The following is an 18,550-nucleotide window of genomic DNA, read 5'->3' on the forward strand; positions in this document are numbered from 1 at the left end:
TTAAAGAAGATTACTCATCTTTGAATCGCCATGTTTAATTTGCCAAGCTAGCATGAATCCTATAGGCTTTTTTATTTTTTATGGGAAATACCTTTCTCGGCCTTTTGGCTAAGATCAAGTATAGCATGAATCCTATAGGTAGTAATAGTTACTATTACTAATGGAGATAGTAGTATGGTGGAGGAACAAATTATTTTTAATCAAAAAATAAAATAAAAATGGTATCTAGCTATGGGATGAGGCTTCTCAGTAGCGCGACATGGTGTGTAGCACACATCCGATGGCGGGCTGCAGCGCACGGGCATGCAATCTAATATCCCACCTGTGTGTTGGACTGCTTGCCTGAACATACAGGGCCATCGAATGGTGCGCTACACGCCATGTCGTGTTACGGAGGATCCAAATCCCTAACTAGGGAGAGAGATCTATTCTAATAGAATAATGGAAAAAAAAAGTTATTAGAAGAAATTCCGACGAAGAAAGCTAAAAAATAATTAATTAACCAATGGGAAACAAGAATTGTTCTAATAAAATGTTTTTCCCATTACAGATCCATCTCATAATATCAATCCAGAACGACGAGTTTCTGGTATTCTTCGCCAGAGATGGCACACTCCATGGCGACGTTTGGGCTCACCACTCCATCACGGTCCAAGAACAGATTCACCATATTCTTGGAAAACCCACTCACTAGAGCCACCCCACTCTGGTTGCTCGCCACCGGTGTCGCTTGCGAGTCCCTCAGGTTCCAGAACACAATCTCAGGCACCGATGCGTACCCACTTTCTTTGAATTTCCTCTGTATCACTTCATAGTCCGTCTCCCATTTATTCCCCTGCATTCCCCAATTGTTCATCCGTATCCCCCAATTGTTGTTCCCCGACGCCTGGTCGAACTCCATATCGCTAAACACGAAGACCCTCTTTATCATCTCCTCTTCTTTTATCTTCGATTCAAGGGCGACTTTCAGTATTTGATCGAACACTTTCTGAAAATCTGTGTTTGTACCCCAGTCCATATGTCTAATGAACTCAGTCTTTGATTTAAGATCATCTCCCTTGATCATGTGAAGTTGAGGACTTTGGCTGAAGGTGATTACTTTCCCTTTCCATGGCTCTTCACTCAACTCCGACATTAATAGCCCCAGAGCAACACATACTTCCATTGGCGTTCCATTCATGCTTCCTGAGACGTCGCAGACCGCAATGCAGTTCCTTAATTTCCCCTTCTTTGATACATCCTCCACCATTCTACGCCACTGAAACTCTGCAACTTTACCACCATCATCTTCATCGTATATGGATTTTATGATATCATGAGGCAGCAAGGCACCGGCGGCGATTTTGTCTTCTCGGTGCTCTACACTGACGAGATATTCGTTGAACCGCTCCTTGTCATGTTTCAAGAAGTGCTCTTTGTTGGTTTTCATGGCGACGGAGGAAACACGATTGTATGGAAGTGAATTCCACAAATTTGCAGACATGTAAACTTCTGGCAACTCTAAGGATTCGCGGATTGGGACAAGATATTCCTTCCGGAGACGATCACGGATTCGGTAGGCATAGTGAGCATCTTCGATTCCCTCGTATTCTGGGTAAGAATCACGCGGAAAGACTCTCCTAGCGATGCTTTCACAGAGGAGAATTGATCGATCGAAGGAAGAATCAAGAGAGGGACACCACTTGGCTGCAAGGCTTATATTTTTGAGTTGTCCAGATTTCAAGAACTCAAGATCAGCGACCAAGAGTTCAGCGAAGACATCAGAGATCCGATCGTGTAAGAATCGGTAGTCTGGATCACGACTATACCTCTCGACTGCCTTCTTCGCCATTGATACGATCTTCTCATTCCTCATATCTCTGGCCTTCTCCTTGTTAATCTTGTCATTCTCAATTGCAGCCGCTATCCTCTCCTCCCGCGGCGGCAACAAGGATCTAGTTATGCGTTTCTCCCTTGGTTGCTGCGTTTCTGTCATAGACATTTTCCTCTTGAACATCGGCATCCGAATGGGTGAACTTGGCGGCAGCGGCATCGACATCGACATCGACATCGACATCGGTGTAAACGGCGGCATGGGTGCAAACGGCGGCATCCGCATTGGTGGAATCGGCCTCCGCCTCTGTCTCTGCCTCTGCCTCTGACACCGCCTCCGCATCTGCGGAGGTAGCGACCTCAAAGATTTCCATGGTACTATGTTAGGTCTCCCCTGCTTTGCGATTCTCCGAACATCATCTCCTTGAATAAGCCTGTAAAGAATCTCCGGTAAATCCTTGAAGTAACCAAAATCTGCAAACCACCTCACGTTGCAGGCTAGGGTTTTAGGGTGATATTTGTGGAGCCACAGTGCAGCAGTATAGAATCCCTCCTTGTCAGATTTACCAGTTCCTCTAACACCTCTCAAGTTGCAGATAAGCTTCAGAGTGGTTGAAGCATTGTAATTCCATGCCAAATCTAACCGACTTTTCAGACTCTCCGGTGGTGTATTAGGGACGACATGGAAGAAGAAGTCGAGGCAGGGATTGCCGGAGGATAAGAAGGTTAGGGAATTGTTTTCCGTAAACCCCATCGATGGTTTAGAGGGATCTGTTTTACCGGTGGAAGAAGGGGTTGAAAGGTGGATTTTTGGAGGGCCAAGGAGATTAGGATGAGGAGCCATGTTTAATGGCGGCTTTTGATGAAGCAAGGAAGCTCTCTGTGACTCACGACGTACTAAAGAATTTCGTTGAATCAAAAATTACAAAAATATTGCTAATTCTCAACAGTATTTTATAGTAGGGTAAAACGCATGTATCTTAGGTCGGTATGAGACAAATTAGGGGGAGGGACGCGTAGGGTTCAAGTAAGTTGAGTGGGCGGCAAGGAAGTGGATAGGAAGTAGGTAACCTGGTTTTTTAAGTACGGAAGGAATCGTGAAATTAAGAAAACCTAGTTTTTAAGAGCAAATGAGGTATCCCATAAAATACGAGGAAAATAGAATCAAGATGTATGATTTAAGAGATATGAATTGAGAATGAATTGTATTTGCTAGGGGGAGAAAGGTTTGGTTTTCACAAGCCAGAGATGTAAAGTAAATGGATGATTGAAAATCCGAATTCGATCCGTATTCGAATTCATCCAAAACTGTTGAGAAGTATTCATATTCAGTCAGGGAATATCCGGATCCGATCACATCCGATCCGTATCCAAGCAAAATCCAATTTGATTACATCCCTAATTCTAGGTGGGTATAGAAGGAACGGACCATACTGTGTCACAGAGTCAATACCATACCTGATCTGTGCAACCGCACTGGTATCGGTCAGGTATCGGGATCGGGGTTCAATAATACCAATACGGATACCGATATACTCATATACCTCAAACCACCACGTGCAATAGGTTTAATTCGATTTTTTGGTAACTTCTTTGTTTGAGCTGTTTAATTCTGAGCAGGTTTCTAATTCTAACAGTTCCTTGTTAATCATTCTTCCATCAGGTTAGTTTCCCTCCTTTCCTTCCTATTCTTATCCATCTTCATTCTTCATTCTTCTTCTTTTCTCTGTTGTTGACAATTTGGACCTAATAATCTGTCTGCACTAAGAACCAAATCTGTGACCTTTTCTGAGCATTACTCTTCCGCCGGATCTCATATTTCAGCATCTTTTTATTATTTTTTAGGCTACTGGATTCACTGTTTGCTTGTTGGTGTTCATAGGGTTTGAGATTAACATTATTGATCTTAAGTTTCTCCCACGGGGCAGTAGGAATGTTTCTGCAACTTGGGTTGCAGGAATTTTTGTTCCCATTGGAGAACACTTATATAGTGGATTTTATTTGGGATAAAAAGCTTATGGAGAGCTTGTGGTTTTGGATAAAGGTTTGTAACAGATTAAAATAGATAAGAGAAAATTATAAAATATAAAGAAGGGACTGTCTAAATAACACTCCCTAGAACTTGACACCTTCAAACCTTTTGTCTTATTTTCAAAAACTTTTTAAGTTATTAGGGGTTAAAAAAAAGGGAAAAAATTTATGCACGGTCGTGTATAAGAAGAATCTTTTACAATAGTTTTTAGTAACCTAGATTAAAACACAGATTAAAGTGTTTTAATCTGAACCGTCCAAGGATAAAATAATGGTAGATACTTTTTCTTTACGGTTACATTTCGGTTACTTTTTCAAATACGTGTAAAAGACTTTTGTATTTATCAATATGATAAAAAAAAAAGAAAAAATGAGACAACTTCCTTTTGTTGTCAAATACGTTCTCTTAAGAGGCTGTGATGGCTTTAAGAGAAAACCTAAAGAAGGAGAGAAGAGAAACATAATTGGATTATTGAATAGTGAATCGCTGTTATTCTTCAATTGTTTTCAATAGTTTTTTTGATAAAATAAAAAACCTAAAGAAGGAGGGAACATTACGTCTCTGTGAAGTGTAAAAAAACAGGGACAAAGGTTCTTAAAAATTCTTCTCTCAATAATCTCTCCCGTTGTATTTAAGAAAAAAAAATTGTATCTTTATTTTTTACAAGAATTTACTCATTTTTACGGGAAGGGAGATCGTTGTTACTGTTTGTCTTTTGAGTGTCTCATTTCAAACTCAGTTTGACCTCACCACATATTCTTTTGTTTTGATTTCAAATTCTCTCCCAACCCAATAGCAAAAACAGTATAAAAATCCTAGGCAGTGCACTGTAGAGGATTTTTATCCAAACAACCGCCCCTTGTTAGGGAAAGTTTCCATCCCATCTGAATCCTTACATCTGCACTCAATGTGGACATAGATCTAAAGAAGAGACCCCTCCCACCCTCATTTGTTGTGTTTTTTAGACCTTATAATTGAGCCTGAGATCTGCAAGTTACAATCGTTTTTGCTGTGGAATTGCCACCAAAACGCAATTTTGAGGAAAAAATTTGGTCTGGGCTCCTGGTTGTCGTTTGACTTGGGTTTTTGGAAGGTTTCCTTTCGCATCTCTTAAAGCCAGCATAGCCTCTTAAGAGAACATATTTTAAAAAGGAAGTTGCACAGAACGAAACAAAAGGAAGTTGTTTCGATTTTTTTTAATCATCGTTTTTTTTAATCATATTGATATATACAAAAATCTTTTATACGTATTTAAAAAAGTAACTGAAAAGGCAACCGTATAGGAGAAGTATCTCCCATTACTTTATCCTTGGACTGTTCAGATTAAAACACTTTAATTTAACGGTTACAAAAAATCAATGTAAAAGATTTCTCTTATATACGACCGTGCATGAAAACCAACAAGTCCAAAAAAAAAAAAAAAGATTTTCAAAATAATTTAAAAATGACTTACCATTGTCATTATATGTCATTCTTGCACATTTTTGAGTACATATGTAAAATGATATAAAATTTACTCTCATTGAAAAAAAAAAACAAAACATGTTATACTAAAAAAGTAAAAAAATAAGATTACAAATTATTTGACACTTTATATGTTTTACTTTTATGGTAAGAATTTTTTTTTGTTGAATTGGGGTGAGGAATTTGACACCTTATATGGTGCCAATAAAAAAATCTCATTTGGTAACACTTCTAAAGAATGATTCTGGTGTTTTTCTGTGATATTGGTACAAAAAATGGAATCTGGTCTGATTTTGTCGTTTTATAAAAGCAAACCGGTAAAAAAAACCAACCAAAACAATTTTTTGAGAAATATCAAAAACCTTCGTTTTCATTGAAACAAAAAGAGGCATTTTCAAAAACTTGTGCCCGATAATTTCGAGCTCTCCTCTGTCTTCTCTACTGAAACCCAACGAAGCCATCACCTAGGTAGATCGAACCTCCAGAAATGCTACTTCTGCTTCCTATGCTTCTTCTATACCGTCGGCGACTCAGGTAAGCCCTATGTCGTCTTCTTCTTCCTCTGCTATTTTTCTTCTTTTTACTTCTTTTTTCTTGCGATTTAGGTCTGACTTGCTTCATCATCTTCAAAGTTCTAAAAATTTTGTATTTTGATTTTGCAAAAAACCCAAAAATCCAAGACATTGTTCGTCTTCCCCAACGATAAAGTCCATAGACCTCATCTCCAATATCAATCCAAGCTCCATTTCACATCTTCTTACCTCTCATAGGCCGATTGAAGCTCCACAGGTAAAAGCCCTCTCGGTTTACTCATGCTTCCTTATCTTCGTCTTCTTCTTCCTCTGCTTCTTCTGTTTTTTCCTTGCGATTTAGGTCTGTGCTCATCAAATAGACCTTAATTATGCAGTAAAAGTTGCTATTTTATCCATTGAGGTTCGTTGACTGGTGCGGTTGTGCGGTTCCTCTCATAGAGGGGGGTTGAAATGATCATTACACCTCCTGATCGAACACACTGCTCGGGTGGGGTCCATCCTCTTTATTAGAGGCACTAAGGAACCGTATCGAGCAAGGAAACCGCAGGTGATAAAAATTCGGGTTTATATCCCTTATTCTTCCCTCTTCTCTCTTCCTTCTTCTTCTCTTTGATTATATTTATTTCTACTGCAAACTTGGTCTCTGTGGAGCTGTCCGAGACCTACACTCTGTTGGCCTTATGAAAAATAGCAAGGATGGGCTTACTGGTGAACACTCTGTTTATAATGTTTCAATCATTTGCTTCAATTGTACATTCAAAGGGATTTGATAGATTTTCATTTTCCTCTTTCCTTGGTGAACCAGACCCATTCGAGATAGTACAAATCTGAAACTTGAATTTGTTCAGAGGGGAATCGAATCATTTTCTTCTGCTGCCATTTTTTGTTAGCCAAGAATGGCAGTAGTTAATGACATGTATTTGTATGGCATCCATCTACAAGGGAATCTTGAAAATTTTGTAAAATAAATACATACGGAATACTGAACTTTTCTGCTTCATGACAAACCTGGTGATCATTACAACTGAGGTAGATAACAGATGATATTTAATACATAGCCCTTCTGTCAAATCTTCCAATTTAATGGGGATTGTGTTTGCTTTTCACTTGCAATAAGATATCTTTTGTGATTGATCTTGAAGGTTTCAATTTAAATACATAGCCCTTCTTATCACTGTGTTTGGGGGGAAGGGGGGTGGTTTCCTCAACTATTTGGTGTGATCACCACAATCTTGCCTCACCATTGCACTCAAATCTCCTCTATATTATTGTTTCCTTATAGGATGCTTGTAGTTTAAGTAAAGCTGGTTGGATTTTTTGTGGAGTTGTGTAGGCTAAAAGGTTTGGAGAACTAATGCAATCTTGGTCTTTAAAGTGCTCGACAAGTGATTTAAAGGTTTGGTTTAAGGTTTTAGTAGAACTTGTATTAAATAAGAAAACCAGTAAGAGAAAAAAAGAGTTCTTGTAATTCCAAACTCTGCTTGATCGGACTTTAACACAAATTGGTAGAGCACTTAGAACATGAGCATGTCTCAAGCATGTTCCAAGGGATGGTGGTTCGAATCCACTAAGATCCTTTTTATTCAACTGGAACATGTGCATGTCTCAGTTACAGTTGGCTTCAAATGGATGTTAATCTTATTAGATGTAATCAAATTTTCATATTTTTGTAATTCTTATTATGGTGTCTAGGATGCTAATGGCATTTACAAAATTATTTGAGTTAATTATGATGGTAATGGTTTTTCTGTGAATATTGATCACAATATTAACAACTATTCCAGAACAAGTTTTAACAAACGACTCAACATATGTTTTCCTGTTCTGAAAACGTTTTTGGAACAGGTTTACCAAACACCATTTTAGAGGCCAAAAACGTGTTTTTAGAATAGAAACGAAAAAAAATGATAAAGGTATAAAACAATGTTTTTGGAACCGAAGTGTTACCAAACGTGCTCTAACAGTATGAGACAAATTCCAATTTTTGACATTTCTTATTGTTCAACATCTAACTCTTAATGCTATGAGATCGATGCCCGACTAAATTTTGTTATAGCTGGAAACAATGTAGATATTTTTAATATTTTTCCTTTTCCATCAAAGAAAATTCCAATTTTTGACATTTATAACAGATATCCTTTTATGTCATTTATTCTTCATCAAGCCAATACAAGAGAGTTTCATATTTATGTTTGCAAACAAAGTCCTCCCTAAGGTAGCAACTATATCTAGTGTTGCCTTGAATGCAACTAATAATTTTTATTATTAATATTTTAAATAAAATTAATACTAAACAGATTATTATTTAACCAAGAAATCGATCTATAGCTTCCCAATCTCTGGAGTTGTCATTTGAAAAACGTATCTTATGAGCCCAGGGAGATGAATGTTCAAGAAGTAGTCTTCCCAGTCAACACACTTTGGATCAATACAAAACATATTTTTCTCCGCCGCATCCTCCATTGCGATTCGCAACTTTTCCAAGTTCAAGTCATCAAAGCTGCATATGAGAAATGTGGTCATTGTTTAGGTAAATTTATTATACTATTTGGAGTAATTTTTTAGAACTATCTTATAAGAAAATTAATTACAAAATAAGTAGGTTATAAAACAAAGTAAATGTAAAATAAAGTCAAAACTATTCGTTTTGTAATTAATTTTTTTTATCTCGTAGATCAAGAGAATTTCCCCTTTAATTTCTATGCAAGATCTAAGGATACGTTTATTTTGGCAACCAGAGAGAGAAAACATACACTCCTTTGAAGAACAAGTAAGGCTCATAAAGCTCCACTAGCCGCATTACAAAGTCTATCTTCCGAGAAAGATTGTTATATATGCTTTGGAGATATTGGCAAGTTGCCATGTTCAGCAGTTGTAAAGCCTTGAAGATAAAATAGAAGTAAAGATATTAAAATGAATATAATTAAAGCTAAAATATCTCTACTTGGTCGCATGGTCTCTATATAAGTGTTTGGACCAATGGGGGAGTACGCTTAAGTATCTACCCAGGGGGTAGAGACGTCATTTCATGGTGCCTCTGAGAGGGCATAGGAAACACCACCAAGTAAGGATTTTTTTCCCCTATAATTAATTATCAAACCATGAAAAAAAAAAGGTTGATGATCGAGCCATCTAACTGATAACCATCCATATTGCATCAATGCCCAAAAAACCAAGTAACTAACCTTCAATGGTAATATATAACGGATAGCCATGTATTTGTGGAAGCTGTCTATGGTGTTAAATATTGAACCTTTGCCAATCTTGATAGGCTTTCCATCTTTAATCAATCCATGGATGCTTAGAGAAGTACTGATAGCAATAATCCTGAAGTAAGGCGAATTTTGCTGGCTCTCTAAGCGATGACCCAACTTGGTAGATAAACTCACCACATTGATTTGCATGAGCTGCCATAGCCACAATCATCGCATTCACAACCATGTCTCCTGGGATCTGTTTTATCATTATTTAAAATTTGATGATATTAAAAACTGAATAAACTTTTCTATATCCATGGCAAAAGGAAACACCGATGAATAAGAAAGAAAAAAAAAGGGCATAGCCTCTGCACAAGGCTCCCACCACTATAGGGACTGGAGAAAGTCATAATCATGATTTGAGGTAAGGGTGCAACTTTGGCCCTGTCGGCCCAAATCCGCCCTGAGCTCGAACAGGGCTTGGGCTGAGATATTTGACCCTGAGGGCAGGTCAGGGCTAGAAATTTCTGGCTCTGAGTCAGGGTCGGGTCGGGACATGATTGAAGCCTCAAGCGAAGCCTATAAACGTCACCCACATTTTGTTATATCATATATTGTATATGAAGACAATAAGTGATATAAAACATTTTATTACAATTTTATTTCACGTAAAATTGATAATTTTCTCCAAGATCCATTCCAGCCCATGCATTTCCTTCCCCCTCCCCATGATCAGGGCCAATCAGGGTCAGCCCAGCCCGACTCTGAGGGTGGGTCAGGGTTGGATTTTTCTAGCCCTGAGTCAGTGTCGGGTCGGGCCTGGGCCCAGCTAAGGGGACTTAGGGTTGGGTTAGGGTTCCGTAAAGGTCGGCCCAACCCGACGTTGTTACAGATCCATATCGGTATTGCTAGTCACGATCCCGATACTGTGATAATACCTTATCGGTGAAATGGTACAAGTCAGGGGTAAAAAAGTCAAAAAAATCCTTTTTTTTTAAAGAAAACCAAGGGTAAACTTGTTGATATGAACCAATCCGCATTGGTATCTTATCCCTACTTCGCACACAGATTGTTTCAAACTTGTGACCAATAGGTGGTCATAGAGCAACCTTACGGTTGTGCTGAGGCCCGCCCTCATTATTATTCCTCCTTATAGGAAGAATGTCTAAAATATCCCTCCACATATTCATATACATAGTTACAAAAGCAACAACGTATGTATATATATATATATATATATATATATATATATATATATATATAGTTAGTCAAACTAAAAGGAAAGTCAAAACAAGTCCAGGAAGAACCAGAACTAGGACAAGAATCAGGATCCCAAAATTTCATAGCAAGCATATATACTTCTCCCCAAAAATGGCATGTAAAGGTCAAATTAACCATAGGTTCTTCCTATAAGTTTTCTTCAGTAGCCCTCATAGACTCAGGAGCCCAGCTGAACTGTATCCAAGAAGGAATAATTCCAACCCAGTATTACCAAAAAACTGCACAAAGGCTTACCACAGCCAGTGGTGACTACATGAATGTTCAGTACAAATTACCTGAAGTACATATATGCAATCAGGGCATATGCTTCAAACAAGCCTTTATCCTAGTAAAGAATCTAGATGGACAGGTAATTCTAGGACAACCATTCATAGAATTAATTAAACCCTTTAAAGTAACCAACAAAGGCTTAACAACCAAGATAGGCAAACAAAAAATTACGTTTGAATTTTTAGAACCTTCAGACCTAGAACAAATAGGACGGGCAAAAGCTGCATCTATAATAAAGGATCCTACCATTAGGAGTATAAAAGCCAAAGAAAAACACCTAAGTCATTTAAAAAATGAAATCATGCACATCAAGACTGCAGAACAATTACAAGAACAGCCAATAAAAACCCAGGTTGATAGATTAAGAACCCAGTTCGAAGAAAATCTATGTTCTGAATTCCCTGATGCTTTTTGGCACAGGAAGAGGCACATAGTAAAATTACCATACGAAAAGGAATTCTCAGAAAAAAACATTCCAACCAAGGCCAGGCCCATTCAAATGAGCCAGGAACTCCAAGAAACCTGCAAAAAAGAAATCCAAGATCTATTAAATAAAAACCTCATTAGAAACAGCAAGTCCCCACAGGTTGTCTTGCCTTCTATGTAAACAAAAATGCAGAAATAGAAAGAGGAGCACCAAGATTGGTCATAAATTATAAACCCCTCAATGATGTCCTTCAATGGATTAGATACCCAATCCCTAACAAGAAAGACCTACTCCAAAAAATTCACAGAGCCAAGGTCTTTTCAAAGTTTGACTTAAAATCTGGATATTGGCAAATCCAGGTTCATGAACAAGACAAATACAAAACAGCCTTCACCACACCCTTTGGACATTACGAATGGAATGTAATGCCATTTGGCCTAAAAAATGCCCCAAGCGAATTCCAAAACATAATGAATGATATATTCAACCCATACAGTAGTCACACGATTGTTTACATAGATGATGTCTTAATATTTTCAGACACCATAGACCAGCACTTTAAGCACCTTAGAAGCTTCTACCAAGTAGTCAAGACCAATGGGCTAGTACTATCAAAAAAGAAGATGGACCTATTCCAAACCAAGATTAGATTCTTAGGCCATTACATACATCAGGGAACCATCATTCCCATAGAAAGAACAATGGTCTTTGCAGAAAAGTTTCCTGATGAAATCCTTGAAAAGAAGCAGTTGCAGAGATTTCTAGGAAGCCTAAATTATGTTAGAGACTTCCTCCCAGGAATTAGCAAAACCTGCGAACCTCTGTACCAAAGACTCAGAAAGAAACAACCAGCCTGGTCTGAGACCCATACCAAGGCCGTTCAAGATATCAAGAAACTGGTCAAAGAAATCCCCTGTTTAGTTCTGGCAAACCCGGACCTCCCAAAAATTGTTGAGACTGATGCCTCCGACCTAGGATATGGAGGAATCCTCAAACAAGTTGACCAAGGAAAGGAAACCCTGGTTCGATTCATACGGACTATGGAACCAAGCCCGGAAGAATTACATTACCATTAAAAGGAAATTTTATCAATTGTCTTATGCATTCAAAAATTTGAGTGATTTACTAAACAAAAGATTTTTAGTAAGAGTTGATTGCGGTAGCCAAACAAGTTCTAAAAAATGATGTTCAAAATATTGCATCAAAACAGATTTTTGCAAGATGGCAAGCACTCCTATCGAGCTTTGATTTTGAAATAGAACACATAAAAGGAGAAATGAATTCCATCCCTGATTTTCTCACAAGGGAATTTTTGCAGGGACCCAGAGTCATTTCAGTAATCATGGCTCCTAAGGAGCCTCCCCAGTCAAAAACAAAATCCAAGAGCTCTTATGCAAAACCAGCCCCATCAAAACAATTGACCTTGACCTCTTCCAGTATCCCATACAACCAAGTAGTAGCCACAAGCTCCACTCAAATAGTCCCGGCCACAAGAACCACCTCAATAGTATCTAGGCCCAGTACAACATCAGTTTCCAAACCAAGTTTTACCCCCAAAAGCCAGTACATCCAAAAACAGTACTACGAGGTCCTGGTATCCCTTGATGAACAACTTACCAAAGGCTGCCAGACCCCTAATGACATTGCCAGGAGAGTATTTTTTAAGGATTGGCAATACTATACATCAAGCAATGCAAAGTCCCAAGAATTCTATGAGTTCATCCTCATAGATACTGATTCGTCAGGATCAAGCGAACTTTGATAAAGCAGATCCTAATCTTGTGACCCACACATCGATTACTATCCTCCGGATCTCAGATCTGCTGATTGGGGTGTGCACCCTTTACAACATAAAAGTTCTCACAAAACTACCAGCCACAAGAGTACCACTTCTTTGATTACATCGATGCATGGCACCATGCATTCTTGTACAGAATCGTGAGAATAAGCACTCGTGGTTTTTTGTTTCGATTATAAGTTCTCGAGTTCTATCCGATCTGGTTCCCCAAATGGTGGACCACCTACGGTCCAATCCTTGACATCTGCCAGATCCCATTTTTGAAGCCTATCATGTATTTTGCCAACACCTTGAGCGGATCACGAGCAACCCGATTTGTTAAGGTTTTTATCCTTTGCAAGTGGCATGGATAATGTATTGGGAATATGAGACCACCGGACAAGAAACCGATGAATGGTCCATTGAATCCCTCATCCAGGATTGAGTAAAATGGTGGGATAAATGTGATCTCACAAAATGCTCCAAGGAAACGCTCATCAAGGCCCTTAGCAAGTCCAAGGACAAAGCCAAAATTACAGGCCCAACTAAGGCCCAGATAACGAGGCCACAAAATCCAAGTCCAGCAACGCAAGAAGCTCCGGCGAAGCCCGCAGCAGAAATCGCGCCCCGGTGGCTGCAATAGAATCGAAGAAGAAGAAGAAGCCCATTGAAGGGGCCCATTCTAGTGTAGGATCCATTGGGCCACATCTCCACCAAGGAGAATACGCCCAAGATCCCAACAGTGAGCCGAAGAAGTAACACAACAGTTCTCCACTTCATCGGCCAAGTCCACAAGAAGAAACTTGGGCCGCGCGAGAGGCCCAAGAAATAATCGACCTTTCACACCTGGATTCGGGTATATGGATCCTAGCCAATGGGCATTCGGGCACCGAAAGGGAAAAGGATGCCTACGTTAGTGTGACGTAAGGAAAACTCCTCTCACACTATTGCCACAACTCGGCAATTAAAAATTTGAGTTTTAGCGGTGCGGACACAATGTGGAAAAGCGATCTGTCCCCGGACATGGAATGCCACGTGTCCCCACTACGATCCAGGAAGAATCTTTCTAGAAGACCCTTTTTCAAGATGCCTTTCACAAGGCAAACAGTAAAGCCTGTCGGCACTCCCGTCCAAGATGGGACCCTCCACCCGACATCTCTCAATCAACTTTCGGCCACAGTCTCTCAATCAAACTTTCGGCCACAGTAAAAGAGATTCCCTTCATCTTTCAAGAAAGAAGACCTTAGAAGCGTGATTCACGGGAGCATCTCGTGATTCGCAAAGCCCTGCTCAAGTCTCAAAAGTCTACTTAAGGCCAGATTTCGCAGGAGAAAGCAGGAGTTTTTGGAAGAGAACTCAGCTCTATTCTCTCCAAGCCTTCATCAAGCATTTTTAGTTTTTCATTTTTATTTTTCAAGTTGTAAAACTTCGAACATCGAAGCACAAGACCTCAAGCCCCAATCTTGTAACCAGACCTGTATCAAGCTTTCGTCCCCGATCAAGGCTTGCCTCCTGCAAGTAGTTACTATTAGCCATCTTCCCAAACCAGTAAGTTACTTCCAAGACTTGAATGATATCAAGAGTGTAATTCAGATCTCCTATAAAAGAACAAGTATATGAAATAAATTCTTCAAAGTTTTCCACCTCATTTTCTTAAAGTTTCAAATTTTTGGCGGCTGACATCTTCAAATCTGACAAAGGCTACGCAAAACGGTAGACCGCCGAGGTTACCCCTCAGAGTGCCACGACCGGTTCAAATTATGGACTGCAGCACCTGCTAAGCACACACACTATATTATTTCCGCTGACCTCTTTCAAGTGTTCTGTATTATATCTCTGGACATAGTTACACACACTGAGCACTAGTAGTAAGATCCTTCAGTTTTCACTGATACCAGTGAAACCAGTGAAAACTGAAGGATCTTACTACTAGTGCTCAGTGTGTGTAACTATGTCCAGAGATATAATACAGAACACTTGAAAGAGGTCAGCGGAAATAATATAGTGTGTGTGCTTAGCAGGTGCTGCAGTCCATAATTTGAACCGGTCGTGGCACTCGGAGGGGTAACCTCGGCGGTCTACCGTTTGCAGTAGTCAGATTTAACAGGCCGGCCGCCAAAAATTTGAAACTTTAAGAAAATGAGGTGGAAAACTTTGAAGAATTTATTTCATATACTTGTTCTTTTATAGGAGATCCGAATTACACTCTTGATATCATTCAAGTCTTGGAAGTAACTTATCGGTTTGGGAAGATGGCTAATAGTAACTACTTGCAGGAGGCAAGCCTTGATCGGGACGAAAGCTTGATACAGGTCTGGTTACAAGATTGGGGCTTGAGGTCTTGTGCTTCGATGTTCGAAGTTTTACAACTTGAAAAATAAAAATGAAAAACTAAAAATGCTTGATGAAGGCTTGGAGAGAATAGAGCTGAGTTCTCTTCCAAAAACTCCTGCTTTCTCCTGCGAAATCTGGCCTTAAGTAGACTTTTGAGACTTGAGCAGGGCTTTGCGAATCACGAGATGCTCCCGTGAATCACGCTTCTAAGGTCTTCTTTCTTGAAAGATGAAGGGAATCTCTTTTACTGTGGCCGAAAGTTTGATTGAGAGACTGTGGCCGAAAGTTGATTGAGAGATGTCGGGTGGAGGGTCCCATCTTGGACGGGAGTGCCGACAGGCTTTACTGTTTGCCTTGTGAAAGGCATCTTGAAAAAGGGTCTTCTAGAAAGATTCTTCCGGACTGGTAGTGGGGACACGTGGCATTCCATGTCTGGGGGACAGACTGTTTTCCACATTGTGTCCGCACTGCTAAAACTCAAATTTTTAATTGCCGAGTTGTGGCAATAGTGTGAGAGGAGTTTTCCTTACGTCACACTAACGTAGGCATCCTTTTCCCTTTCGGGTTGCCCGGAATGCCCATTGGCTAGGATCCATATACCCGGAATCCAGGGTGTGAAAGGCTGGATTATTTCTTAGGCCTCTGCGGGCGGCCCAAGTTTCTTCTTGTGGACTTGGCTGATGAAGTGGAGAACTGTTGTGTTACTTCTTCGGGCTCACTGTTGGGATCTTGGGCGTATTCTCCTTGGTGGAGATGTGGCCCAATGGATCCTACACTAGAATGGGCCCCTTCTGAATGGGCTTCTTCTTCTTCTTCAGATTCTATTGCAGCCAGCTGGGCTGCGATTTCTGCTTGCTGGGCTTCAAGCTGGAGCTTCTTGCTGTTGCTGGACTTGGATTTTGCTGGGCCTGTTATCTGGGCCTTAGTTGGGCCTGTAATTTTGGCTTTGTCCTTGGACTTGCTAAGGGCCTTGATGAGCGTTTCCTTGGAGCATTTTGTGAGATCACATTTATCCCACCATTTTACTCTGAATCCTCGGATGAGGGATTCAATGGACCATTCATCGGTTTCTTGTCTGGTGGTCTCATATTCCCAATACATTATCCATGCCAGCTTGCAGTGGATAAAAAACCTTAACAAATCTGGTTGCTCAGGGATCTGTTCAGTGTGTTGGCAAAATACATGATAGGCTTCAAAAATGGGATCTGGCAGGATGTCAAGGATTGGACCGTAGGTGGTCCACCATTTGGGGAACCAGACTGGGATAGAACTGGAGAACTTATAATCGAAACAAAAAAACCACGAGTGCTTATTCTGCTGATTCTGGTACAAGAATGCATGGTGCCATGCATCGATGTAATCAAAGAAGTGGTACTCTTGTGGCTGGTAGTTTTGTGAGAACTTTTTATGTTGTAAAGGGTGCACACCCCAATCAGCAGTGCTGAGGATCTGGAGGATAGTAACTGATGTGTGGGTCACAAGATTAGGATCTGTTTTATCAAAGTTCTGTTTGATCCTGACGGAATCAGTATCTATGAGGATGAACTCATAGAATTCTTGGGACTTTGCATTGCTTGATGTATAGTATTGCCAATCCTTAAAAAATACTCTCCTGGCAATGTCATTAGGGGTCTGGCAGCCTTTGGTAAGTTGTTCATCAAGGGATACCAGGACCTCGTAGTACTGTTTTTGGATGTACTGGCTTTTGGGGGTAAAACTTGGTTTGGAAACTGATGTTGTACTGGGCCTAGATACTATTGAGGTGGTTCTTGTGGCCGGGACTATTTGAGTGGAGCTTGTGGCTACTACTTGGTTGTATGGGATACTGGAAGAGGTCAAGGTCAATTGTTTTGATGGGGCTGGTTTTGCATAAGAGCTCTTGGATTTTGTTTTTGACTGGGGAGGCTCCTTAGGAGCCATGATTACTGAAATGACTCTGGGTCCCTGCAAAAATTCCCTTGTGAGAAAATTAGGGATGGAATTCATTTCTCCTTTTATGTGTTCTATTTCAAAATCAAAGCTCGATAGGAGTGCTTGCCATCTTGCAAAAATCTGTTTTGATGCAATATTTTGAACATCATTTTTAGAACTTGTTTGGTCGCACTGCAATCAACTCTTACTAAAAATCTTTTGTTTAGTAAATCACTCGAAATTTTTGAATGCATAAGACAATTGATAAAATTTCCTTTTAATGGTACTTGTAATTTTCCGGGCTTGGTTCCATAGTCCAGTGAACGAACCAGGGTTTTTCTTTCTTGGTCAACTTGTTTGAGGATTCCTCCATATCCTAGGTCGGAGGCATCAGTCTCAACAATTTTTGGGAGGTCCGGGTTTGCCAGAACTAAACAGGGGATTTCTTTGACCAGTTTCTTGATATCTTGAACGGCCTTGGTATGGGTCTCAGACCAGGCTGGTTGTTTCTTTCTGAGTCTTTGGTACAGAGGTTCGCAGGTTTTGCTAATTCCTGGGAGGAAGTCTCTAACATAATTTAGGCTTCCTAGAAATCTCTGCAATCGCTTCTTTTCAAGGATTTCATCAGAAACTTTTCTCGCAAAGACCATTGTTCTTTCTATGGGAATGATGGTTCCCCGATGTATGTAATGGCCTAAGAATCTAATCTTGGTTTGGAATAGGTCCATCTTCTTTTTTGATAGTACTAGCCCATTGGTCTTGACTACTTGGTAGAAGCTTCTAAGGTGCTTAAAGTGCTGGTCTATGGTGTCTGAAAATATTAAGACATCATCTATGTAAACAATCGTGTGACTACTGTATGGGTTGAATATATCATTCATTATGTTTTGGAATTCGCTTGGGGCATTTTTTAGGCCAAATGGCATTACATTCCATTCGTAATGTCCAAAGGGTGTGGTGAAGGCTGTTTTGTATTTGTCTTGTTCATGAACCTGGATTTGCCAATATCCAGATTTTAAGTCAAACTTTGAAAAGACCTTGGCTTTGTGAATTTTTTGGAGTAGGTCTTTCTTGTTAGGGATTGGGTATCTAATCCATTGAAGGACATCATTGAGGGGTTTATAATTTATGACCAATCTTGGTGCTCCTCTTTCTATTTCTGCATTTTTGTTTACATAGAAGGCAGCACAACTCCAGGGGGACTTGCTGTTTCTAATGAGGTTTTTATTTAATAGATCTTGGATTTCTTTTTTGCAGGTTTCTTGGAGTTCCTGGCTCATTTGAATGGGCCTGGCCTTGGTTGGAATGTTTTTTTCGAGAATTCCTTTTCGTATGGTAATTTTACTATGTGCCTCTTCCTGTGCCAAAAAGCATCGGGAATTTAACATAGATTTTCTTGAACTGGGTTCTTAATCTATCAACCTGGGTTTTTATTGGCTGTTCTTGTAATTGTTCTGCAGTCTTGATGTGCATGATTTCATTTTTAAATGACTTAGGTGTTTTTCTTTGGCT

General features: G+C 39.8%; 2 protein-coding genes across 3 annotated transcripts in view; both read right to left on the reverse strand.

Moving 5' to 3' along the window:
• Positions 1–563: 563 nt before the first annotated feature.
• Positions 564–2,656, reverse strand: LOC122638642. Its single transcript, XM_043831499.1, has 2 exons — positions 881–2,656; positions 564–835 (listed from the first exon to the last, which is right to left on the reverse strand). Exons 1-2 carry the CDS (start codon positions 2,654–2,656, stop codon positions 566–568), a joined length of 2,046 nt encoding a protein of 681 aa, XP_043687434.1. The 3' UTR covers positions 564–565.
• A 5,501-nt stretch (positions 2,657–8,157) lies between these two features.
• The window catches only part of LOC122638539 (fatty acyl-CoA reductase 3-like), a 35,604-nt gene continuing 25,211 nt past the window's right edge, over positions 8,158–18,550 (reverse strand). Inside the window, exons 9-10 of one of the 2 annotated variants that reach the window (XM_043831376.1) lie at positions 8,595–8,722; positions 8,158–8,341 (exon numbers count right to left, since the gene is read on the reverse strand). In XM_043831376.1, coding sequence (XP_043687311.1) covers positions 8,164–8,341; positions 8,595–8,722 — 306 coding nt within the window. In that variant the 3' untranslated portion in view covers positions 8,158–8,163. Of the gene's footprint in view, positions 8,342–8,594; positions 8,723–9,025; positions 9,295–18,550 lie in introns of those variants that run through there. The other variant, XM_043831377.1, reaches the window with a different exon arrangement.

Source organism: Telopea speciosissima, chromosome 9, assembly GCF_018873765.1.
Source record: "Telopea speciosissima isolate NSW1024214 ecotype Mountain lineage chromosome 9, Tspe_v1, whole genome shotgun sequence".
Lineage (NCBI taxonomy): Eukaryota > Viridiplantae > Streptophyta > Magnoliopsida > Proteales > Proteaceae > Telopea > Telopea speciosissima.